The sequence below is a fragment of the Aulonocara stuartgranti genome (genome assembly GCF_965226115.1).
Source record: "Aulonocara stuartgranti genome assembly, chromosome: 2".
Classification (NCBI taxonomy): Eukaryota; Metazoa; Chordata; class Actinopteri; order Cichliformes; family Cichlidae; genus Aulonocara; species Aulonocara stuartgranti.
In genome coordinates this window covers 33,747,413-33,774,475 of record NC_138940.1, presented here as the reverse complement: position 1 = coordinate 33,774,475, position 27,063 = coordinate 33,747,413, and the positions used below count along the sequence as shown (strand labels likewise).

The window sequence follows — 27,063 nt, the reverse complement described above, 5'->3', positions numbered from 1 at the left end:
ACGTTCGTCTGTTTTGTTCTTTTTCTTTTATTTCCTCATTCTGCTTCAATACTGAATGCTTTGCTGGTGGTTCAAAACACATTTATGTGCTCGATTTCTGATGTTAAGAGTTCCCAAATGCTTTCTGCTGAGCTGTGTTTCTCTCTGCTGCCTTTGTGGACTTTGAACAGATATCTGTTCTGCCCTATTTGCCTTATCGCTAGCTGGCTGCCGCATACTCAGTAACAAGGTTACACTGAAACCTAAATAAAACCTTAATCTGACTCCAAAAGCAATTGACGTGTAGTTTATGTTTGGCAAAAGTAGCCAAGATACCAGCGGAGCAAACGGTTTTCATTTCCGTTTGGAATGCTTTCTGTTTCACCTTAGTAACCCTGGGAATTCCCAGAATTGGAGCGACATGTTTTCTTTGTTTTTCTTTTGTGGAATATGAGGTGACTTGAAGAGTTTTAAGTTGCAGAATGTTAATTAATGGGCTCTATTTCTTCTCTTTTGCAGTGCCTCTGGTGCTAGCGTTGTGGCCATCGACAACAAAATCGAGCAGGCCATGGTAAGCTAATAACACACCAGCCACTACACCGAGATGCATTACACATGCATGCAGTGTACAAGTAGCATAGCTGTTTCCTTCAAAGTGATAATAACCACAAAGTTAAAATGTTAATTCTGTATCACAGTAGATATTTTCCCTCCCAGACCTTAAAACTGTGAGATTTTGCTAGATTTCTTTACTAAAGGTTAATTCATACATCAGAACAGTTATAATCAACGACCGCCCAAAATACAGTTATGTAAAATCAGCTCTGTGAAGTGTCTAGGAAGTCCCTGCAATGTGACCGTAGCACAGGCTGCTGCACGCTTTATTGACGTGCAAAGTAGTAAACGTGCAGGAATGTGCACCTTTGAGTTAAGTAACATGTGAACTTTATTGTGCCTGCTAGATCACAAGAAGTACATGTGAGACTAGGAGTAAAATATAGTAGCAGATATCCTCTAATGGAAAAACTTGGCTGGCAAACCCAGTCCTTCTTTTAGACTGTGCAAGCAATCAAACCAGCCTTGCAGGCTGTAACAGTTGCTCTGTTTTATGTACCTAAACTAACCTCTCTTCTTTTGCTATGACAGGACCTTGTCAAGAACCACCTGATGTATGCAGTGCGTGAGGAGGTGGAGATCCTCAAGGAACAGATCAAGGAGCTGGCTGAGAAGAACAACCAGCTGGAGAGAGAGAACTACCTGCTGAAGAACCTAGCCAGTCCAGAGCAGCTGGAGAAGTTCCAGTCGCGCATCCCGACGGATGTGCTGTTACCCCTGGACAATCAGAACATCCAGGGCACTCCGGAACAGCAGCAGCAGCAGCAGACCTGCAACCACAGCACTGGTTCTGCTGTATAAGTGGCTCTGCCTTGGGGCGGGCAGAGCCACTGTCTCTTTCCAATTATGGACCTCCATTTGAATGAAAGCGTCATTAAATCGCTGCCGCAGAGATCTCTTCAAAACAATGAAGGTGAAGCATCTGGGCTTTAAATGATCGATGGGACACAAACGAACTGTTGACACTGATAAGCACAGACCAGAACTGAAGACGCTCTGACCGGTGCCATGTCAGGCCCGTCCTCTGATACCGTCCAGCTTTTTGTCATGTTCCCTCTAATGTAGACGAAAGTGTTAAGAGTAGCGAGAAGGTTCTGACTAGACACAGTCGAGAACTTGCTGACAGAGGGCGGCTTTCCCTGCCTAGCCTAACCCTTCCAATAGGTGAGAAGGTGTTGATCGGGCTGGCCCTGCAGGTGCTTGACTTGGAAAAGTGTGGAGAGTTTGCTCTTCCATTACTCACAGGAAACCCATCTGAGACGGCCCTCCAGGTCTCAGTGAGAGGTGCCCCATTGCGTGGATTTGTCTCAAAAGCCTTGCAGCAGTACATTTCAGCCTCATAACAAAGACTTTACCTGTACCGACAATGTATTGCTGATGTGTTTGTGTACATCCGAGCATAACACCAATAATTAACAGAATAAGCTGGGCAACAGAGGTAGAGGTCAGTACAGATTAATGTTTTTAGAGCTGGTGAACCGATCAGTATACTGTTAATGATTCAAAAAGTGTAATTTTGTATTGCCTGCAGTTGGGGCTTGCTGCTTATGGGGGAAAATTAATCCTGCTCTGTTTTTGTTTTTGATTTTGGAACAAAAATCAGTCGTTTGTAAAGTAGGAACATTGTGTTTTTTCTTCAAACGTTTCTTATTTTGTAATATATGGTGCATATCTGTTTTCCTAACTCTTGACGGAATAACTACAATGTACATAGAGTTTAAAAGTCCTGAGATTAACATAGTATAGCTTGCTTGCAAGCAGACACCTGCATTTCTCGCTGCAGATGCACTCCTGACTGTAGCAGCGTCATCGAGCATCTGGCCTGTTTACCTGCTCAGATGCCAACTCGAAAACAATGGCATGACAACAGTGCCTGTAAAGAAAGAGAGGAACGCATTCTCACACTGTCCTCAGTTGCTGCTGTTGTTATTGTTGTTGTTTTCTAGCTACCAAAGACTCGTTATGTTTTCCACACAACAGCAGACGCTGAGCAAACCAGGACCATGTGCAAAACTTCACAGGGAGAAGTCTTCGTCGTAACTAGAGCTGACCTTTGTATTTGTTTTGTAAAAGATGACTGTATTGTTGCTGTAATGTATCCTCAAGAGTTGTTCACTAGATGTTTGGATACAACTGCACATTTGCAATAAACCTTGTTTACATTATAAAATAAGCTGACATTGTCGCTCTCTCTCTTTTTCTTTTTCTAAATTAAGTCTGCCCTTCGGTTCATACTATATAGTGTCTGTAGTTTTTAAGTAGGGCTGGTAGTGTTAGTACTAAGAATATCATCCCATCACTAAAATGTCATGTGGTACCATCACATGCTTTTGTTGCTGAATTTTAGTAATAAGAGTGGGATACATTCAAGAATGGCTATCTTTAAAATGGATTTCCTTAATGTACGTGATGTGAAGTTGCATACTCTGTAATGGAGAAATCTGAAACTGGGAGGAAAAACTCAGTAGCTGCAGCAGTAGACTTTATTTTCAGGGGCAAAAGTTGAACAGCTGTGAAATCCGTTCATCTGAGTTTCAGAGTAAACAACCCTTCAACTTCTGTTCAAACTAGCATGGCTTTCCTGGAAGTTGTAGCCTCTTCATCTCAGTATCTGAATACATTGATTTTCTATTGAATTCTGCGTGCCCTGTTTGTGTTTATGAAGTCTGACAAACAGCATGTGATTTGTGAAATTGTGAAATGCATGGATCTCTGGGGTACTGCAGCACAAGTTTGTGTTTGCTATTTATGGCTGCGCAGAGTTGGAGTTTTTTTACCCCTTGACAATTTGAGAAAGTAACTTATTACTCACTCTTTATTTTTCCAAAGTCAAAACCAGCACGACCGCTAATGACAGCGAAATAATAATAGTTAGGTTGCATGCAGATTGGAATCTGGCAGAGTGAAAAAACAGTTTGTCCAAGAAGCATTTTCCTTCAGACGGACTGGCAGCCAGTCACAGCAGCTTGTGTGCAGCTACACATGTTGTGGCTTCCCTGGTACGCAAACTAGACTTGCATAGTTGAAATGAGGAGACATGTCTCTGGCCCACAACCATCATCACGGATCAGATTTCACTGTTGTGAACACGGCATTGTTACCAGTGCTTCCTTATAAACAAGAGACTGTGGTCTTTCCAGGTGTTTTGTGTCACAACAACCGATTTTATGTGAGGTGGAGGGTCCTGATCAATATGTCTGACATGCATTCTTCATTTAATAGGTAACAGGAGGGAGGTGCAGTTTATTGACTCGGAGGGCATTTATACTATGTAAAAAGGAGTTTGGAGACAGGTGTCTATTGACTTCTTTTATACAAGAAAATTAGAGTCAGATCCATGCAAATATGAATCCCTGTGTATTTCAGCCAAAAGAGGCATCATGATGGATCCACTACAGCAGGAAGTGGTGCCATAATTTAACCACACTTGTGCTAATGGCTGGTGCTCTGTAGAGGAAAAATTATATTTGGCGGAGTCAGCATACCAAAGAGTGCAGGAGCTGAAAAAAGCCTGAAGTTGATTACACCTTTGGCTTCATTTACCATAAGGTTTAGAAACACTATGTTCTGGGAATAATGTGTTCATTTAGGAAAATTAGGGCAAATTAACCATGAAGATTTATGTATTCATACCTCACTGCATCAAATCCATAAAGACCTAACCCTTATAATAAATCATATTTTGTCATAAAAAAAATACTGTATGTCAAACATTAATCTCTTGAAGGTAATAATCTTACCAGTCTACTTGTAGAACATGTTCTGGTTCTTTTATTTATTGACCACATTTCAAAATCTTTTTTAGGCTTCCAACGGAATTTCTAACGAAAGGAAGAAAACTAGTCCAAATCAAAACATCAGTGATTCCACACTACTTCCCTTGGAGTTCATTTTAATATTAAAAGCCTGGGAATAACCTTAGGTGTGGAAGTAATCCTTAGACTGCTTGAACCCAGGCGGCCCAGAGACGAGCTTGTGTTGGATTACCAGTGTTATGCAATACAACAAAAAAGAACATCTGTTCCAGATGGAAATTCGGGGGTGGCGTTGGGATATGTCAGATCTGCCTCAGTGTGGTCGGGGTTGCATGCAAGGGGATAATTTAGACGGACTGCTTTTCATGCGAACGTATACAACTTGTGCGTCTCCTGAATGTCAGCATATTTAGCACGACAACTTTAAAGTCAGAGTTTAATGAAAAATACGTCAGATTTGGAGTCCGTGTCATACTGCTATGCAGTCTCATGCCCTGCACATTTTTGTAATACAAACAAAGAGTCGCTCTGCTTTTTCCAGAAGAAGCAGTTCAGAAGAGTTGAAAATTGTTGACGACAGATGGTTATGTAAAAGAGAAAAAAAAAAAATGCTGTTTTGCTTCTGCACTTCTGAAAACTGTAGCGTGAAGGATGAAAGACTTTATTTATATCTCAGCTTTTTTTGTGTGTGTGTTTGATAGACCTTTGACCTTCTTAAAGCAGGTTTAACTGTTCATGTCTGAAGCAGGGTGGACAAAAACAATAATGTACAAGTTAATTTTGACATTTCTATTATTCAGTGTGTCTGCACAGTTATTATACCACTGCTTAGATTGATCCTTTCTCTGCTCTCTGATCATGACTTTGTGTCAGCATATGAAGTTCTCCCATACATTGGTAAATTGACACAGGAGACTGAACCACCTCAAATGTACAAAGTCCAACCATGCAGACAAACAAGCTGCGACAGCCCCTGCCTAACTACCAGTGTGTGGTGATGTGGCTAATAAGTCTCCCCTTGTGTTCCTGAAGGTACATAATAATGCTAGGCTGATATAATCATCTGATTTCGTGCACCTAGTCTGAGGATTCAAGAAGACTAAAACCAATCCAACTAAGCTCTCCTTCCTCACCCACATGCATCTGTATGTTCCTCTGTTGTTTTTTGGGGTTTTGTAATATATCCTCCACAACACCCTACATTTCACCATGTTTAAATGGCCACATTTACACATGCAGGTAATACTTCTGCTAAACATGTGCTATTTTTTTCTTTGCTTTATATTATCACGATTAAGGGTTAAATTTATCGTCCACCATTGCCCGTTTCTGTTTTGTCATGGCCTTGGATCCAGGTCATGACATAGGTATTTCAGATCAGAGACACCGGCTAGTGTTGGTTATGCTTTGAGTCATGTGAATGAATGTAGCTATGTTTGTTCTCTCTCACTTAATTTGTACTATTATACAGACATGAGACGTGTGTCTGGGTGGACTCAACAGAAATCTTCAATATTAAATTATCAATATTAAATATGTGGTCAGAGTGGACAATGGTGGGTCTTTGAAAATGTGATAAACATGTTATTTATTTATCAAATCCAAATTTGGATCACAAACCTCTGAAAAATTTCCTTTTTTTTTCTGGGAATTCCTTAATGAACGAGGATATTTCAATTTGCAGACCTGATTATGGGATTAAACGCTCACTAAAATTCTGTGATTCACTTGGTTTGTTTTCAAGTTTTTTCTTTTCATCATTTTTTTTAAGTTTACATTTTTTCAATGTTTTTGTTATATAACAAAAGAAAATGAACACATTGTAAACATGCATTTCTGCTGTTTAGATCTTGACTGTGGAAGTGCTCTGGCAACTTCTTGTTTTTTTGCATGGGGGCATCAGCTGCTGTTCTACCTGATCAAAGCCACTTTAGGAATGCAGACAGGTCACGGCATCTTATTCATAAAGGTCCGAGGTCATGAACCATTCATCTGATTCATGGTCATACCCCAGTTCAGGGCACCACTGCACAGCAGGAGCCAGCACATGAAGCCCCAAAAAGTCATGCTTTAATATGTGACATGTGTCTGGTGGCAAAGAAAGAAAATGCTTGCATTATGTGATCAATACAGATAAGGTAGTCTGTAAAACTGACCAGGTCATGTGCTTTTATAATTATATGCACCAGTCATAAGATTTGTTAATTAGTGGCTAATCATAAAAAGCCTTAGCTGGAAATAAAATATTGATATAATAATCACTGATCTAAATGAATGAAATAAAACAGACAAGGAGAAATTCAGAACTTTTTTGTTTCTTTTCTTCTGAATACATTTTAAAACCAGTGGTTCTTAGTCCATTTTGTTAATGTCCACTGGATTTAGTGAATGTGAATCTGTGTACTGTGGTTTTTCACAGTGCAGCAGGTGGTAATCAAGTGCACTGACATGCACAGAGAAACAGATGAACATAGCGGCAAATGGGCTTTATGTGGAAATACAGTAGATGAAAATGTCTATGGTTGTTTTTCTTTGTTAAGTTTCATCAAGTCTTATTAGTATACACCACAAATATTGCTTGGTAAGTTCTTCAGAAGATTTTAAGATTTTGTATGTGTTGTAAACATCTGTCTTTCTCTGCTCAAGCTTTGGCCTATGGCAAGAGGGAGAGCCAGTGTGGAAAATCAACTCCAGACTGTACTGGAAATATGTAGATTTGTAGAATAAGGAGCTGGAAATAATATTCATAAATAATAAAAATACTGAATTATTAACCTCAAAAATGAGTGAATTATTTATATAGTCTTTGATTAGAACAGTTTAGTGTGTAGGTTTATTAGGGATCGCTTCCTACATCTCCGAGCCACTCAGCCTTGATATGAATACATAAACTTCAAAATATGTGTTTAGTGTACTGTGGGGTGGTGTTGGCTGGGTGGCCATGGTTACAAGTTATGTCAGCACACACACACACACATACACACACACACACACACACACACACACACACACACACACACACACACACACACACACACACGGGACACAGTTCATAATAATAACCATTAAACTGAAACCCCTGTTCACGCATAGAAGAAATGGAAAACCTTTATTTTTTCTAAAAAAGAGAAAGAAGCACAATAACAAGCTGTTGTTGTTTTTTCACTAGTGAATTTGCAGTTAATTTCATTGCTTCAAGAGTTCCTTGGAGTTGCATGAGGAATATGTTGTAAAAACGTTTCAGCCAATACATTTTACATATATTTATACACTGCACAGAAAATGAAAGGAACACTAGAACAGTTTTTAATTAGAGTTTTGGTGTGATTTTAAATCCAGGCCTCAAGGGGCTCAGGATTTTGGTTTCTGATGAACAATGTTACGTTATTTCATTTACTGTATTTCAGTAAAGCTTTTCAAGTTGACTATTTAATTCTTCAAGATCTGATGTGAGATTTAAATGTTCTCTTAAGTTTTTTGAGCAGCAGGGATTATAACATTCCATACAAGGAAAAACATCATTGATTGTACCAAAATACCAGGATCAAAGCCAAAGCAGCCATAACTGAATTTGTAATTAACACAATCAAATATTATCTGTGTAAATACCTATTAATAAAACAATAGAAACATCTAACATTAGGTTGTATAAACCAAATTGTGACAGATTAGTGCTGAAATACAATATGTCTATTCAACAGTTTGGTACATACTGCGCCACAGTGGCTTGAACAATGTGTAACTTTGTGACACATTGTAACTTTGTCTGCTCTGCTTGGATTAGCAATCTGCTGCTTACAACAGAACTTAAAATGTTCTAAAAAAAATGAAAAGTATAAATAGGACACCGGGTCAGTGAGGTGCTTTTTCCTGACATGGCCGTCATGTGTTGCACTCAGTAATAACCTTTTGACATTTGAAATGGCAGGAAAAGCAGAGGTATGACAAATACAACTAATGTTAACGTCACTCCATTAACTGCACTTGGATTCGGTTCACATAAGTGATGTAAATACTTAAACATGTTTTTTAATCATACCAAGTGTCTCCTGTGGGATTTTCAGGCAAACAGAGAAGCAATTTTGAAATCTCTTAATGGCAGCTGTTTGTTAAATACAGTACAGTAAATTTTATAGTGTGCTGGGTAACAATAAATAGCTTCCTTGCAATTAAACCCCATTTTTTACCTCAAACCAGCGCAATTAAATGTGAATGTAGAAGTTACAGTTGTAGGAAAAAATGTAATTCTGTCTTGTGAATGATTACATGAAGTCTGGGAAAATGTTTGTGTTCTGGACAATAAACCTCGGTGCAATTTAAAAACCTTTACCGTTGTTACTTTTTGTCACCGTCTCATATTTCCTCTGTTGGTCATAAAAACAATTTCATGATACAATAAAGGAATCAGTCGGGTAATGTGAGAAAAAATGGGGAATATCAGTGAACTCAAAAAAACTGCTTTAAAACATCCTGTGTGTATCACAAAGCTCACATGAGATTTAGCTCAGAGCCCAGTTGTTTTTATGCTGTCCTGTCAGGTTATAAGACTGTGAGCACTTACAGTTTCCATCTGGTTTCTTAGAAATTCTCAAGGGAAATGTTGAAAGAAGAACCGGCTCACATAGATCAACATGTCTTTTTCAGATGTTTTAAAATTAGTTCCTACAATAAAAATTGGGACCTGCCATTTTTTGTGTGAACACTATTATGTGAGACAGAGAAAGTGACCCAGCAGAATAACGTCAGACTGCAGGTAACCAGAAATAAAAGTTTTAACTTTACAGTTTTTAGCCAGGTGTGTCTGACAAGTTAGGTAATTTGCATAGTGATGCCAAAACCTTGCACAATGTTGGAGAGTAGTGGCATGAAAAAACAGCAACAAATCAGCTGAAAATTGCTATATAATTATTAGTGGTAATAGTATAATGATAGGTTGGGTGCTACAGACACAATAGAGTATGCAATGTCTTAAAGATCACACTTGTCCTGTTCTGCTTCTGTACTGAGAGGGCACCTCTCTCGAGCTTCTGTTGGATTGCAGAACAGTGTGTTCTCTGATGGTTTATTACCTTCCTGTGGTTTTCTGGGGTTGTGAACTTTACGAGGATTAGTTTACAGCCATCTAACCTGTCCCCAGCTTTGGAGAGCTGCCGTGGATGAGAAAAGATTGTTAGTGTGCCAGATCTTTATGTTCTTCTATTGGCATCTGTAATACATAATTATGTTTTTTCTTAAATTACCAGTCAGCCCACCCTTTAGCTTGCTTTACTGCTGTACTGAATTCCAACAGCTAATCGCTACAGATGCTGCTTCTTCTCAGGCTCAACCTTAATTCAAGATTGTTATAAACAATCCAAATAAAAGGGTTCCTTGATTACAGGGAACAGGAGGCAGCCATGCTTGTTCTCCACAAAAAGGAAATAACAGCAGCCATGTAAAATATGCTGTAATCTATACTTAGAAATATACATTCATTCTCTCTCTTGCTTTCTCTCTCACACACACACAGTTCTGGTTCATAAACGGTCGTTAAAGCAGAATATTGCGACAGATGTTTGTGTTTGTGCAGATTATGACTGACAAGCTGTAAATGTATCATAATGCCTTTGAGCTACTTTTGGTGCCCACAGTTGGGGCAAGTGCACAACCACCTGTGGGGAGGTAAGAATGTTTATTGCATGACGTGTTGGTGAGTGATGCCTGAAGGTTGATGGCGGTCGTTGTGAAATTAGTTGCTAAAGACCCAGTCGCACAGGCCTAGAGACCATTGAGCCCCTGGTTAACCAGATCACTAAGGAAAAATGTTTATTGGCTAACCAGTTGGTGAGTGGTTGCTTGAGTCATTTGGTGAAACTGAACACCACCACCATCAAAAACCTCCTTATGATTGCTTTGTTTGGTAGCAGTTGCCCGTAGTTTGCAGGGCAGATGCCGACATGTCTTCACTCTCTCCGAGCAGTAGTGAAAACTGCAAAAAGTATAGCACAAGCCAGAAACAGATTTACCTTCAAAGTAAAGGTTGTGCCTTTTGAAACATGTTGGCTACATGAGGCCTGGTGACCAAAGGAATCACAGGGAGGCTTTTGGTACAGGACCCTCTTTGTCACTCATTTCACTGACTAGCTGCTAGCAACCTTTATGGATCACTTAACAACCAGTTGGGGAATACACATTTTCCCTTGCAGTCAGCAATGGCCAAATGGTGCCAACAAACTTCTAGTACTTTGTGATCGGGGCCTTGACTGAACTTACATTAATGATTTGTATATAGGTGATCAAATAGAAGCCAACTCTGTAGATTAATAGGTTTTCATTTGTTGAGAGTGATGAATTGTCATAACATCACAAATCTACAGCTGCACCCTTCTCTAGTAGTGATACACTACAGTTAGTTCATATAATGAAATACAGTGATTAAAGAATGACGATTAGTGTGTTTCCGTGTTCCCACTTTCAATTTGTAAAATGACGCTGTTATTACACAAAATGTTATGATGTCTGCTGCTCAGCCCCAAATGCACAGGTTTGTGCGAACAAATTTTATGCTTTATGTGGTGTTTCAAATGTTACTGCAGAGCAATGATGATTTTACTCACCGGTTGCTGGATGCCCTTATAAGCGAAATGAAAACGATAAACTATCATCTAATCAGGTGACCACACTGTGCTGCAGTATACCTAATACAAAATCAAAACATGCATTAGATAGTGCAGATGGTGCAATATTAAGCAAAGCCAAATGTCCAGGTGTAATGTTTTATATAACCTTTTTTTTCTTGTACTTAGTACTTAAGTAAATAGACCTTGAACTGCTTTGGATGGGCTGTTTGGTAACTGCATGAGCAAAAGGACAAAATCATACTCACCTGTTTTTTCCTGTGGTCTCTCCAAGTTGGAGAAGAAACGTAGAACACTGTCATTTTTTATTAGCGTTTGCAAACAAGCAAACTGAATGAAGTTTTCTTCACTTTAGTTCTTAATTTGGCCTAATTATTCTGGCCTTTCCAGACAAATTCCAGGAACCAGTCAAAAAGAAAACCTTCTAGCATGAAAAATAAACTATAAGGGCTTTCTTGGGCATACATTTCCTCCAATCCAAATGTCCTTGAAAAGGCACCCAAACAAACACAGCCAGATGCACATGACTCTGCCTGTGGCACATTCTTGTTTTATGCATGGGCTTTTTTTATGCTGGAGCTGGAGGAGAAAAATATTTTAGTTGCAAACACAAAAAAGTCTGTTTGTAAATGCACAACCTGATTACTCTGACACACACATATTGAGGCTTTAGGGTTAATCAGTGGTTACATAATGTGTAAAACTGTCCAACACAGCAAATTCTTCACAGCCTTTGATAACATGAAGATACTATAATGACAAGGTAACTAGTTAACACAGTTTGCATCAAGGGGTATGTTTGTGGCTTCCTCCAAAAATCCACAGATATGCAGTTAGCGGGGTTAGGTTAACTGGTTATTCTAAATTGACTGTATTGATTGTATTTGAATGCAAATGATTGTTTGTCTCTTTGTGTTAGCCCTGCAACACACTGGTGACCTGTCCAGGTTGCACCCTACCTCTTGCCCTAAATTAGACATTGAATTACATAACTAGACGAAAACAGATGGAGGGTGTATGTTTCTAAACTTCATTCAAGACAACCTCTTTAGATTTGTTATCTCAAATAGCTGACTAATTTAAAACCTGCAATCTAGTGTCATTTTCTCTCATGGGGTGGCACTACATTTAGTTTGAAAGGATGGGTTTTGTGTTTCTCTAATCCTTATTCTCCATCTGTTTTGTCAAAAGACATTTTCAGTGTGTGGGGTTTATGCATTTCAGGAATCTTGCAAATACCTTCCTTTGTTATGTGCTTGCCATCAGGATGTTTTTGTGAGCATGCAGGTTTATGCTGGGACCTGCATGCTAAATCAAGTTTACGCTGTGTACTACTTGGATTATTTCCCAAATGGCTGTAAAAATACTCATTTAAATGATCGTTTTAGAGTTGCAATTGTGTTTCAGTGTTGTATTTTATTCATTAGAGATGTATGGAAATGCTAGTGAATTTGTAAAAACTACGAGTTTAGCTTTTGCTATTTTTCGTTGAATATGCACAGTTGTTGAAATTGCTAGCTGTGTGGGATTTATCATTTTCCGATAGAGTGACTCTAAAACTTGCCATGTCAGTTGTTGCCACAGTCTAAAGGTACATGACAAACAGTGGCAGGCCATACTTTGCCCTCTATATTTAGGTTGCACATTTCCATGTGAGACAAATGTGCAGTTAAGAGCAAACAAAACTTCTGACATACATCTGCACAATCGACTTTATGCCTTGTCCTTATGATAACACAGTGTAAGATATGTGTAAGTGTATTCCACTCCCTGTTTGTACCGAGCATGTTGGCTGCATAGATGCGTTGAGTGCAGCAGACATAGTACCAAAGTATCACCTCAGCATGCTGAATGATTAATAGGTTTGCAATATTTACTAATGTAATTATCATTTCCAGCAACACTTCCAACTGCCTCCCCTAAAATGTAAAACCTCACATGTCCAGTATAGTAGGTTACCCACTCAAAACTGCCAATTTAAAAATGCCACTGCTGTATAATTACAATTAAACATAAGAATACATATATCACAGCAAATATTAACACCACAGATATGCAGCTAAACTTCAAACACTCCACAGCTGTACGATTGCATTTATGACACCCGACTGACGTCAGGATATCCCAAGACAGACTTGTGACCAGAAAAGAAAAGAGAGGCAGATAAACAGCAGTCAGAGTGAAGTGATGAGACGACCCTATTCATTCTTGAGCACAGCAAATCAATAAATGATGCAATTTCTAAGAACACAAACAGCCTGTACAGAGCTGGCAACCAGCAAATTTCCAAATGGCTGGCATTGTATTTATTTAAAATAGTGCCTTACCTCCAGAACAGTGACACGATTCTTTGTTAATGATTATTATTGAGGATTTAAAGTGCAGACTTTCATAGAGCATGAATAAAGATGGGCCAGTGGGCCACCGCTGATCTTTCTTCTCTGTTTTTTCAAAGGTAACTATGTGCAAGCTGTATTAATTAATTAAAGACCGATGAAAGAATATGTCTCAGTGATCAACTGATACAGTTGCTGTTTGCTGTTGAAACACAAGAGAAACAACAATAATGTGATTCATGGTTAGCATGTAACCGCACGCATGCAGAAAGTGCAAGCTGGCATGAAACACTTCTTCACACGTTTCTGAATAGGAAACATAACAGATATAGGGAGAATGTGTCAGCACTTTGTGTAAAACTAGTCATTTGAAAGTGAGATGATATTCATTGCCATTAAGATAAGCCTTCTTTCCAATAGATAGTATTAGGCTTGCTTCTGTGCACTAAAACCATATCCTGCAAAACAGAATTAGAACAATAAGTTAACAAGTAAACCTGAAAAGGTCACTGGTCCAGTTCAGTCTGTGTCACAAAATATAACTTTCCAAGAGTATTAGTCTTGACTTTTCTCTCGTCAAATAAATTCAGGTTTAACTAGTGCAAACCTGTTCTTTTGTTGTTTATATGCCGTAATTGGAATGAGATTATATACAATTGATATCTTTGGTAAGGCTCCCTCCCATATTTGATTAAGCTGATGAAACAGAACCCAAGGGAGGCTGGAATTGTTGATTGAGCCTTTCCTTTCCTGTTTTCTTATTTCAGTTCACCCAGTTTCTTCCCTCCCAGAAAAGCTGATAAATACAGATGTGCTTAAGGTCTCCTCCTCCCATTTCCTGCTGCCAAAAAGTATGCCTTTAGAAGGGTATTTTTTTTCTACACCGTAGAAGCCCTACGTAGTCAGTTGAAGTCCAGACAGAAACAGTTTCGGGGGAAGGGTATTCAAATCAGTAAGTTCTACGGAGCCAATGAAAAGCTAGCGTGTGGTAAGGCCAAGCCCATGTTGCATAACCCTTGTGCAGACAGACTGCAGAACAGAGACTGTCTAGCTCTACAGACTCAACAGTCTTCACACGCAACCCATCCCAGACCAACCAAGAAGGTTTATGTGTACATACACAATGTGTGTGTTTAGGTGTGTATAACTAGGTTTGCTTGCATGGATTTGTTTGCTTTTATTTCCTGACAGAACTGGGTCACAGCACATAAGTATAACTTTTTTGATGAGGCTGCCAGCTTAATATATACTTATTATAGATAATAATTATTTCTGAGTTCTGCAGGAGACTATTTTGACTGTGAGCATTCGTGTGAACAGGTCATATTGCTATATCATAAGTCAACGATCATCACTTGACCTTTAAATATTAACTTTTTAGACCTTTGATACTTTCCTAGAGAGTGCTGCATGAAATGCAATATAACACGTAGTGTAATGTAGTCCCTGCTCTGAAGATAAAGTTCCAAGAATAATCCTGGCCAACCATGTTCTGTTTCTTTAAGCTAAACACATGTTGCCACGACACATGTTGCAGCAACAAATACAACTAAAGTGATCTACAACAAATACACAGGATGTGGTGCACTCTACTGCTGGTGACGATACAGAGTCACTCACTCTGCACATTTCTAATATAATATTTGCTAAAACACTTTAGCAATATGCCCATATTGAGACAAAATGCTGCTCCCTTTGTAAGTAAAAAACTGAATTCCTACATGGGGTGAAAGCCATGTTATTAGAGACATGTTGCACCACTTATCCCCAAATAAGAAATCTATTCATTTATTTATTTCACTGACATTTCCAAGGCTGGTGTCAGTGAGTATGAAATTGCTGGACAACTGCTAAACAGAATACAGACTTGACTATAGTTGACCATGCTCCAAGTTTTTCTGGTCTCTCACTGTCTGAGCTGAGCGTCACATAAGAAAAAAAAAAGAACTGAGGAAAGTGGAGCTCACAGTGTTTGTTAAAAAACAGGCATTAAAGACAGAGGGAGGAAGTGTTTGGCTGTGTACCCAAAAACAACATATGGGAAAATACAATGAACAATTACCGAGCAACAAGGTTTACATAGCCGAAGTCAAACAAGGTCAAGGAAATGTTAGGTCCCCCAGTTTGGTTTTTCCCTGAGTGGACCACACTGGTTTAGGTTGATGTTTTTGGATGGATTTGGATGGTTTATACAGTGGAGGATGGAATAACAGCAGCAACCTTTTTACCAAGATGGAAAAGAAAGAATGATTTGAGAGATTTTGCAAAGATCAAAGAGTTGATGCTAGTTGCTTAATTAGCAGGCTTGTTGCAGTTTGAATAAACAGTCTGATGTGGTGTTTTACATGATGTTTCATTTTTTTGCCATTATTCTCTGCAGTGTTTATTAAAACCATGACTGAGGGCTCACGGATGATCAAGTTTCAGTTGCTCTATACTTTTGTTGTTCCATGCTCTCTGAGCTGTCTATTAACAATAGGGTCTCTGGGTGTCACAGATACTAAAATAAACTGAGGAAAGACTTGAAATCCTTCGACCTTTTTCCTGCTGCTGCTTCAGCTGCAGTGTGGGATTCACAAAGTGCTATTCAGGTCTGACTTTGCGTTTTTCAAGGAGTTTCCTGAGGGAAAGCTGTTCTGGCTCACTGACAGGACAAACATGCTCTCCCTCTCTCTTCTGTGGCCACAGGGACTTGTGGGTCTGTATTTTGGATTGGAAGGATCACCAGCCTGCTTCGCAATCATTTCCTCTCAGCTGTCGCAGCACCGGTCACCCACTGAAAAGTGGGTTGAATCCCTTATAATATGAAGGTAGAGCTGCACAGGATTTAAAGCCAGCTGTTTCTCATATTTGAAGATCAGATCACTGCTTCTAACAATTCTAAGACAATATGAGGAATCACAAAATACACAAGTTTAGATAGATAGATAGATAGATAGATAGATAGATAGATAGATAGATAGATAGATAGATAGATAGATAGATAGATAGATAGATAGATAGATAGATAGATAGATAGATAGATAGATACTTTATTGTAATTATAAAACAACACATGCTTTATTACTTGAATACATATGGTAGTCTTCCATATCTTTTTACCACTTAGTAAATTACTATTAGCATATCTGAAATCAACACAACAGTTTCATAAACATTAATACTAGTGTGCACTTTGAAATGAAACTGTTTGCTGAAAATTGAAACTCAAAAAAAAGTAAAGCTTTTTTTATGCTCTCTGTTTGCTGGAACCACACTTCTGACAAAACTGTGATCAGGCAGTTAAAGTACCTATGACAAAAAATATAAAAAATGACTTTTTTAAATCAAAATCAGCATTTAAAACAAGAATGTCTTGTAAATACAACTAAATGGATGCTTCTTTCAGCTACTCCCTTATTTTGAAAGGCCTGCCACAGCAGATGGATGCACATATTTGATTTGGCACAGTTTTACCCCAGATTGCCATCCTGACACAGCCCTCCCAGCTATTTGTGTCTCCTCCTGGTCCCAAAGCAGGGATCTTTTGCGTGTTAGACTAATATGTTAACCACTACACTATGGAACCACTAATAGCTTTGTAAAATTGGTTATTTTAATTCCATAAGAAAATAAAGCATTCTGCCTGCTTCATGGGATGTTAAGCAGCTGATAGGGATTTGAACTTCACTGCCTCTGGGGACCAGTAATTGCAAAGCTGGTACGTAAGAGCCTATTTTGTGCTTTTGTGGATAATCTGATCCCAAACTTCCAAGTGGATCAGAGCAAAGTTTACCTCTATTAAACCCAGCATAAGGCGCTCAAACATTCTTAACACTGAAAATAAATTCATTTGTAAATAACTGTGACACTTTCCCATGACACTTAAAGACCAGACCTGTCCAAACCAGACTATAGCTCACAACACTGAAACACCTCGAAACATCACAGCAACCACGTGACCCTGTAAACATTTCTGTTTGTTTAAATCAAAATAAATAAAAAAGACCGTTTTAAAGTTTTAATTGACTGGTTCACCTGTGTTATATGCAAAGCATATGTCACTATAAACATGATTTAATTTGGCATTAGATGCATGAGGTGTTTTATACCTCCTATTAAATGCTTTAATTGGTTTTTCAGGAATAAAACAACAGATGTTTAAAGTCGACACAAAGATTCTTTTTGGATTTAACCCAAATAACCTTCAAGTCCTTCTTGCACTGGCATGCTTCCTATTTATATACCTATAAAGCTAGTCAATAGAAACAGCTGCTGAACTCACAGAAAACTTTTTTAATGAGTCTTGGATCCAATATGTGCACGTTGAGGGCTTTGTGTACAAAAGTCTAAGTAGTTGAAGATGTAATTTGTCATTAGAGTTACCACATTTTTTATTAGTCACTGTAAAAAACACAAAAACAGTTAAATCTAAATTAAGATGCAGTATCTAACACTCTCAGAATGATGTGGGGGAAGGAAAACACCCATGAAAGCCACCGCTCTCTGAGAACTACCACGTGGATTCTGAAATCTGATGCAAAACTGCCATGCAACAGAACAAATGTGTTCCCAGTGTGCCCAGACAGACAATATCATCCTTGTTGAAAATGGCATTGCATTTTATTGGACTCTGACCACGTAGTGATGCTTTCACAGTACAACAGTGGAGGCTCTTGTTCACACTGGCTAGGACTGCATCATCAGTAGGCACTGATAATGTCAAATGCTGGTTAGGATGAATCACTGTCTATGTGTGAACTCCTGCTTTGTTTTTTACAAACAACTAAACAAATAAAAAGGCAACGAACTAAACAAGCACATGTATGGATGTAACATTTACAATTATTTAACGTCGTGGTCAGAGAAAGTCAGAGACAAACAAGCCACATTCCACAACCTGAACAGTGAGTTCAGGTATACCGTTGGTTATTGGTGATAATATGACAAGTTCACATCTTTCGGTCTTTATAATTTCTTTTGCTGTAGCATGAAACAAATCGAATAAAAACAGAAAGAAATATAAAGTAGTGGTTAAGCTACTGCAATGTGGCTCGGTATAAACTTGCTCAATTACTTAATAGTCTCTCTTTTACAGCTTAAGCTGTTGGGATTAGTAAAATGAGCAAATCTTTTGGAATGGTTTCTGTAATAGTGGAGTGTTTGTCAGTGCCTGGTGGTGTAGCCGTTTTAGTGTTTATCCGCTGGTTCACACCTATTAAAGGTATGACTGTCATCATTGCCAGCTATGGCTAAGCTTAACTTCCTTGGCACAGTTTACCTTTACCTTGACTTGGTAAGTCAAAGAAAGCATCACTTTTTAGTTTACTTTGCAATAGTCGATTTACAAAAAGAAGTCAAACTCATTACCTGCAAAAAAAGCATATCATCATGTAACTGTGTGCTTTGCTTATTCACTCCCAGACCAGAATCTCTGCAACCAGAGTATAAACAAACCTTAGGTAACACTTCAGCTTGGAGTTGCATGCAGAGCTCCAAGCTTCAGAGATTTCCTTGAGCTAATATTACTTAAACCCAAATAAACACAACGTACGATGCAAAGGTCTTGCTGTTCTCTTTATTATTTCCCATCGGGTGGTTTAAGGAATCAGATTGGGAAGAAAATATAAATCACGATAAAAAAGAAAGAAGACACTGCTGCGCTTTTCAGACAGCCACAGCAGTGGGACGCGGCACTGTGTTTGGTTCATATTATCTAAAACAGTCTTGTCAAAACAATATTTATTGTGCTGTGTGCTCAGGCGACACATCTGGTTGCCCAGTACTGAGGGAAGTCCTATCATTTAGAGCAGAGGAGCAGTTCCTCCGGAGCTTTGATCTGTTGAACTTGCATGGATTAATGCTGTCTTGAAAAGGCAATAATCTGCAATTTAATTAAAAACCCCACAAGTATTTTGTGTGTTGGTGGCCCAAAACAAAAGTTACAGTTTGATTATTTGAAATTTCAGGTTTTAACAAATCGCTCACCCCTTCTGTCTTCTCCCTCTAAATCATGTACCGGGGCAGTAAATTACACACTCAGTTATACCACCCTGCCAGTCTTTGATCATCATATACACAACCACCATGCAATGCTGCTCTATCCATAACTTTGTGTCCGCCTTACACATGTAACACCTTTGTTTATACAAAATATGAAAATCCAGCATCTTAATTAGATGTTTTCTATGATAAACAAGATCTTCATAGCAGAATATTGTTGAAATCAATTCAGTCAGTGCACAGATTCTTATAAGTATTCATAAGAACAAAATTGTGCAATTTTAGATTAAAAAAATGCATTTGAGTGCCTTTTCCCACGTAGCCTGCAGCTTTGCAGATTCCCCAAGTGGCAAACAGAGGGACACTGTCGTCTCGCACTGCTTCAAGGGCTCACTGACTATTTGAACAGCTGCGGACATCATGCTAAACCTAACTACATTCAAGGGTTATATCAGATCAAATAAATCCACTGCTTTTGCAGAACCTATTGCATAACTGGTACGTGATTAGAGCTACACTTTTAACTGAGATTTATTTATCATGAGTCCATTGCAGTAGTGGAGATAATCCATCTGCTTGTTTCAATGAGTCTAAGTGGAATTAATGCTTCTGGCTGGTTGCACAGGCCTTACTGACACACTTTGGACAATAGCCACCAGGCACTGGGTGATATCAGCTTTGTCCAGCTTTTCTACTGAAAGAAGCTGTGCCAGGACTCTTGGCGACAAACATCTGTGATGAGGTGGATTTCCACAGTTGGTCAGGGTGTGACCCACTTCCCCATCTTTTTATATCCCTTTTGCAGAAGGCCTGGGAAAAAGTGTTTCATCGAATCATGCTTAGTTAGCACTGTTACATGTGACACACCTCACAGCTCCACTTGCTCCCTCTCCACTCTGTGATTCAGGACATGAGAAAACAAACCAAGCCTTAAGGCTTGACAACTCCTATTTTGGGATTCTGTTGGTCTGCTGTCATAAGCAGCAGAGGAATCTCTTAGTCAGATTTTGTCTTGCGATTATGGGTTTCCCTCTCCCATCATTTCCATGGAGATAAAGACAAGCTCAGACACAGCTGGCGACAGTCAGATGTGAGAAATGAAAGGAAATGAAGAGTCATCCCCATTTGAGCCAGTAGTCTTAAAATAACCGGTTGCAAAGAATGCAGCATGTTTTGATGCCACACACTGAATCTAGGTGTGGATGAAGGAAAGAAACACTGGGATATGTTTGTCTCAGGATGATTCTTTTTTTTTCTCCCGATGTGTTTTATCAACAACGGGGTCTATTTTGGTCCACCTCTTTTCCTCGTAAGTGCAGACAGATATATATATAAGTGATACAAGTGCTACAGATAAGAAGCTTCCGATTACCCAACAGGAAGAGCGATGATGCTCATTTCCGAACCAAAGGCTTCAATTATATATAGTGCTGTTTGGAGGATGACTCCAAGCGGTGCTGCCTCTCAGCAGCACCTCATAAACTCTGAATGTTGCTTCGCTCCCCACTCCCCAATTTTTAAAATAAAGGGAGACACTCCAAAAGTTACTTTACATTCTGATTATTGGACGTGGTGCAGTCAAACTAGCAAATAAACAGGCAAACATGACTTGGCAGAGGTATTAAAGAAGACAATTGCAGAGGTGGGACCAAGTCATTGTTTTGCAAGTCTCAAGTAAGTCTCAAGTCTTTATCCTCAAGTCTCAAGTCAAGTCTCAAGTAATGTCAGGCAAGTCAGAGTCGAGTCTCAAGTCACTGGTGTAAAAGTCCGAGTCAAGTCACAAGTCTGAAACTTTGAATTTCAAGTCCTTTCGAGTCTTTAAAAAAAAAAACGAAAAAATAATGTTGCAGTTATGCTAAATGTAAATATTAGACCATGTAATTTTAAAATCTGTGTTTTTCTCAACACATGACAAAATAGTGAACTTAGAAAATATACACAAATTGTGAAATTGCACCTCTTTAAAATGCAGCTCAATTAAACCTAGCTCCAAGAATAATTTTCACCGACAGTTCTGAGATAACCTGCATGTTATTCTTGGATGCGGTTGTAGGACCGGCTTTAAAATCGCATGACAAAAATATCATACACATTAAAAAAAAACTGTATCACCAACGTAGCCTGGAAAACATTTGCTAGTTAGATGAAGTCAGCTATCTCATCTTAGCATATTTATATGCATATTTATAATCATACGGTTCTTGGAGTGAGTGCATACACTCATGAAGTTTAGTAACTTCCGGTCACTGCAACAAGCCCAGGTACAGTTTACCGACGGATGGGTGCAGGACCTTGAAATGCACCGTGTAGAACGAAAGACCATCTTACGTATCATAAGTTTACCAGTCTCACAAATCGTCTTCATAAATACACATTCGTTAACCGTTTATTAATATAACCTTTGAGCTCAACGGTAATTAATTAGTAGTGGAAATAATTTCTGGTAGCATCACAGAAATGTAGCAGTGACAATAATATTGTATGCTGTAATCGTACTGGGCAATTAGTGATACAAAAAACCTGTTTTATCCTGTGAATAAAAGTATATGTTTTTGTCAGTGTACCATAATAACAGAAGCGAAACGCAATATTGTGTCAGGATAATTTACTATTTATGCACAATAAATAAAGGAGCATAGCGCGACAATTTCTGTTCAGCGCCAGACTTGCTTGTAACCTATATCACTAATTATGTTATGAAAATGACGTATTAAGTACTAAAAAACACTGACCTTCGTGTAAATGCTTGGAGCAGACTAACCTGTGAGCTGGAGTGTTCTGGGACGTTATATTTGATCTTTGAATGGCTGCAATCCAGGCCATCCGTCGCGTCTTTGTTACTTCGGAAACATGGCTCGAACAATTTCTCTTCAACGACGTAATCCGATAACAACCGATCTCTTTACCCGTCGGCTTCCCGTGGCTGTCATGCGACCGGCTATTGCAGTTAATGATACAACGGCTTCTTGACATTTTTGTGTTTCTTTTTATCGCTGTATAACTGATTTTAATTGAAAGCCTGCGTGCGCTAGTACCGCTTGCCACGAGTTCCCAGAATCCTTTGCGGTTCTACCCGTGAATGACGTCACATTTTCAATCTTAAATTTTATATTTGGGGTAAAATATCAAGTCTTTTCAAGTAAACCGGTTCAAGTCCATTTCAAGTCAAGTCTAAAGTCATAAAATTAATGACTCGAGTCTGACTCGAGTCCAAGTCATGTGACTCGAGTCCACACCTCTGGACAATTGTATCATTGAATCAACATTTTTGCATTATCTATCTCTTTATCTCTTTTATCTCTTCTTTTATCAAGTAACCCCCATGTTGCCAGGAGCTAGTCTGTGTTTGGCCTTGAAAGGGATTAGCCAGTCATTATAGACAACTGTAATTTGCTTTTATATTGTTGCATAACTTGTTACATTACCTGACATTAGTATTGTGTGAACAGATGAGGAAGAACAGCACTAAATAATGATCCACTTAGATGAGCATGAATATGTGTGCTAAAGCTGCCGCTAGTTATGCAACAGACAGTGTTTTCAAAGTACACGTCCTTGAGTCAGTCTTTGCCTGTGTGTGGTGTGTCTGACTGCAGACAGATGGGAATGTAAACACACACGGATAAAATCTGGCACTAAACACACAACAGGATAACCTGGCTTCAGAAAAATATAGGGTTTGTAGTCTTTTTAGTTTTGCAGCAGTGGCTGGGTAATTAGGTAACCGGGGAACCAATGTAAGGCCAGACATATTTATTCCAGTGCTATAATGACCAAAAAAACCCCAGCATGCAAGTCATAATGACCCAGAAAGAGAGTTTCAAAATTAAAGCTGAATATGACTTTTAAATTCAAATATACATAAAGAGCAGATGCAACAGTCCTGGCAAGTGAATATTGGAAGATAATCACAGAAACCGTTTCCTTCTTTGGTCTCCAAGATGAAATTAAAAAATACAAAAACAACAAAAAAAGCATCCCTTTCACGGTTTGTTGAACAAGATGACCTGTGATTTTGATTTATTTATTTATTTATCACCTAGCAACAGCTTATGTAAGCTAGAACATTGCCCCACATTGTGGCTGACCGTAGTCTACAAACACTCCACTGAGCTTCCTTGAAGCGGAACAGCGTAAGGGATAACAGGGACATGAACTTAAGCCCCAAGAGGCTAGCTCACTAGTGTTATGGTTGTGATACTTGTTTGGCCTCAGCTTCAACATGATGCACGGTGACACTCCGACATATCCTCAGGAAACACATTCAGAACAGCATCTTGGTGAAAAAGTGGACCCATCCTGGCAGAGCTAACAGTGTGTCAAAGTGTTTTGGATAAAGCTTTGCAGCAGTACTAATGCAATGCGACAAGCTGACCTATGTGTTTAAGAGCTTGTTTCCCAGTAATGTTTCATTCCATTTAAAGTGTTCTCTATGCTTGTTGCTGCCACTGAAGATAGTGCCATCTGGCACTGTTTACTCTGTTCAACACAACCAGATGCCGGTTATTGTGTTATATTTTGTTGAGTGTATATTCCTGTGTAATTGTTAAGGTTACTGCCACAAATCACTCAGTGCGCTGTCAGTAATTCCCCACTAGACTAAAGCAAATGTCTCCATTGCATAATGAAATCTTAGAATTGTTAAGCAAGTCTTCAGGCATCATAGTTCAGTGAGCGCGGGAAAATTTACATACACAGTCACGAATTACAGCGGTTACTAGGTAACGATGGCTGTGGTGTCATCGCAGAAACTGTGATGTGAGGACTAATGCTGTATAAGGAGGGACATATCATGTCATCTCTGCCTTCTATTGACATTCTGTGGGCAGGAAGGAGTGTGTGTGGAGGGGGGGTTACTTTCTAAATGAGTCACGGGGCTTGTCTTGCTTGCGCACTCCTTGTCTGGTTGCTAACACTAACAACAACAGAACCATACCACACCATGGCAACTACGTGTGCCCAGGGTGGCATGAATTTACAATGCAAATATGAGGAGGTGTCATTTTTTTCTGAGAAAGCATTTCAATGACAGCCACCAATACACCAGCTCCCTTACTTTCAACATGACCTGAGCATCCTCTTATCATATACTGCCACATCCTAAGACAAAAATTTTCATGCCTCTTGTTCTCACACTTATCTCACTCCCACAGCTCCGCCCTCTTCAGGTTCCCCACCCAGCCTGTTTTCCCAGTTATCCTGTTTGTTTGGGTTTCTACTGTGTTCTTGAGTGATGCAGTCATTGTTGCTCCGAGCCCCCTGTCGTCATCTCGGAATCCATATATCTCTATCATTTTACATAATCCAAAATAAATGAGAGATAAAATGAAACATAATTGAGAACATAATTTACATAAAGTCATCCTCACTGCTGTGAGAAGGTCAAATACTCTCTGTGGTTTTTCTATTTATTACAGTAGATTAGAACCTCCTTTCATCCTCTCCACTTAAAACTTCGCACACCATGCTACCTTGAGGGAAAAGATGAAAGATAATTAAGGGGAATCAACTGATTTCTCAGGGGCTCTTGTACACTTAACTGCTCATTACATGGGAGGCACATCATTCTGGTTCAAATGAGACAGGTTTGACCTTGAGGACCTGACCGAAAAAATATCACTGTAAAGCCCCTCTGCTCAAACTTGCCTGAAATTTTGTTATGGTACAACCTTTATCCTTCCACTGGATTACTGTTTGTGATGTTTCATTTTCATTTTTCAAACCCTTGACAAAGCTCAGCAAATCAAACAGCAACTGAAGATGTGCATTAGTGAAAAAGCTACTGCAAAGCTTTTGTGAGAGGGTTTCAGTTTGTTGTTGTTGTCACAAATACCGTGAGTCGGTGTCTGTTTCGTTTTCAGTGCTTTGGCTTGTTTTACAGCTTCTCAAACAGGGTTACAGAAACTTTCTGTTATACCTAATGAAAATCACAGGAATCATAAATTTGCAAGTGGGATAAAAATGGTACCCCCACCGCCCCCACCCCTGCAATCCAGAGTGAGAAACTTTGAAACACTGGCAGAAACGTTTTGACCAGAATCTCATGGGCTATAAAAAGAAACGAAAAAAAAAAACAGAAAGAGAAGTTACGGAAAGCAAGGGTAAAATCACCCTGTGCTGAAAATCACAGACTCATCCTGCTGAGAGAGGCAACTTTTTTTTTGTTTAACAACCGTCTTCCTCCAGACTGCTGTAACAGACGAAACATTACCAAAGCTTTTAAAAAAGAGCTGGAAAAGAAACTATGATGTCAACCCTGGGACCTCTGCAGCATTTTTATCTGCTTCCTGTTTACCCCCTTTTGTGCATGCTTCTGTCAGTTGGAGCAACGGGAAACACCTAGAGCTCAGCTCCCTAGGAGAGCCAGGACACATTTGCAAATGTCAACAGCAGGCCTATTGTCACCAGGAACCTTAACAGACCTTATAAGGACAGACTCCTGCCGGCTCCTACCTCTGAGTGAAAGCAGAGGGGAAGAACACAGCGGACTAGAGGAGGCAATGGTGAAAAAGTTAGAATGCGAGAAGAGAAGCTTAATTAACACATTGGACCCCCCCCCCATTCTGAGTCATCATCAGGAAGCGAGCCAACCCCAGACAGCTCCTTCCCTTTTACTCTTAAAATAGTGAGAACTGTCTGGCTTCTAAAAATCAAGGTGAAAAAGCAAGCAAACAAAAAAAAAGCAATCCTTTGTTTCTTGAGGTGACACAAACAGTTGTATGAGTGATTAGTTGAGAGTTGTTTTGTTTTGTTTTCTACGTGTCCTGTGGTGATGGACTTATTTCCCCCTATTGCACCGGTGCTGCTTGTTTGTTCTGCTTGACGTCACTGTTGTATGGTTACTATGGCAATGGCCGTTATATACAATAATATGAAAAAGAGGAAGTGGAACATGACAATACTTTGGATGCAAGGTTTGACGTTTTTCACTGTAACTGCAATCAATCCAGACTGCAGCTTTTGGAAAAAGAGTGATTGCAGTTTGTGCTAATACTGAGTTTCTCTTGTTGGCACATCATCATCAGCTTTTCTTTTAATAGACGTATTTATTTAGGAAATGGCTCACTAAGACCTAGACAAAGTTCCTGTTTTAACCACTTGACTCTGTTGGTGAGAACCACTAAAACTCCCGCCCCCCCCCCCCCCCCCCCCCCCTTTACTGGCTCTTCATCATTGGCTATATTGGGTAAGAAAAAAACAGTCCTTAGAAGATGATTGGCTGCTGAAGATGTCATACCACTCTGTCGTCACGCTGGCATGCTTGCCCTGCATTTTCTAAATGCAGCTCATTACGTCGCAGCCCCCATCTATACTTGACTTTAAAACCAACACTAGTGGTTGTCAAAGACGCTGTTGATGCAGAGGCGGTGGTACAAGAGTTCCATTCATCCACTCATCATCTTACTCTACCTCTTACTACTAACATTATTCATTTCATTTCAGCAGAGGTGAAGGTGTTAAAGGGAAGCCATTCATGCTAAACATGCTGATAAACTGTTTGCTTAAACTTTGCTGCTCTGCCCCTCAGGAGAATTCATCTTTTGATAATGTCCTCAACTGTTCCAAAATCAAACTAAAAAAATGCTTCTTTATGTTTTTGTTTGCTTTTCAAGCCCTAAATAAATGTGTGATGTCACGGGAGAACATATATAAAAATTGTAATGTCGCTAAAGTGAAATGTGTCATTGTGGGACGAAGTCATTGAGAATCTGACACGATACACGTGTCACATTCTCATTTCAAAAGGAAAACAAACAGGTCTAATGTTTGTTTTCCTTT

The 27,063-nt window shown here is 39.2% G+C and overlaps 1 protein-coding gene across 2 annotated transcripts in view; it reads left to right on the top strand.

Moving 5' to 3' along the window:
- tsc22d3 (TSC22 domain family, member 3) overlaps positions 1-2,767 on the top strand; it is a 32,120-nt gene extending 29,353 nt beyond the window's left edge. For both annotated transcript variants that reach the window (XM_082553382.1, XM_082553383.1), the window contains exons 2-3: positions 499-550; positions 1,126-2,767. In XM_082553382.1, coding sequence (XP_082409508.1) covers positions 499-550; positions 1,126-1,395 — 322 coding nt within the window. In that variant the 3' untranslated portion in view covers positions 1,396-2,767. The remainder of the gene's footprint in view (positions 1-498; positions 551-1,125) is intronic.
- The last annotated feature ends 24,296 nt before the right edge of the window (positions 2,768-27,063 follow it).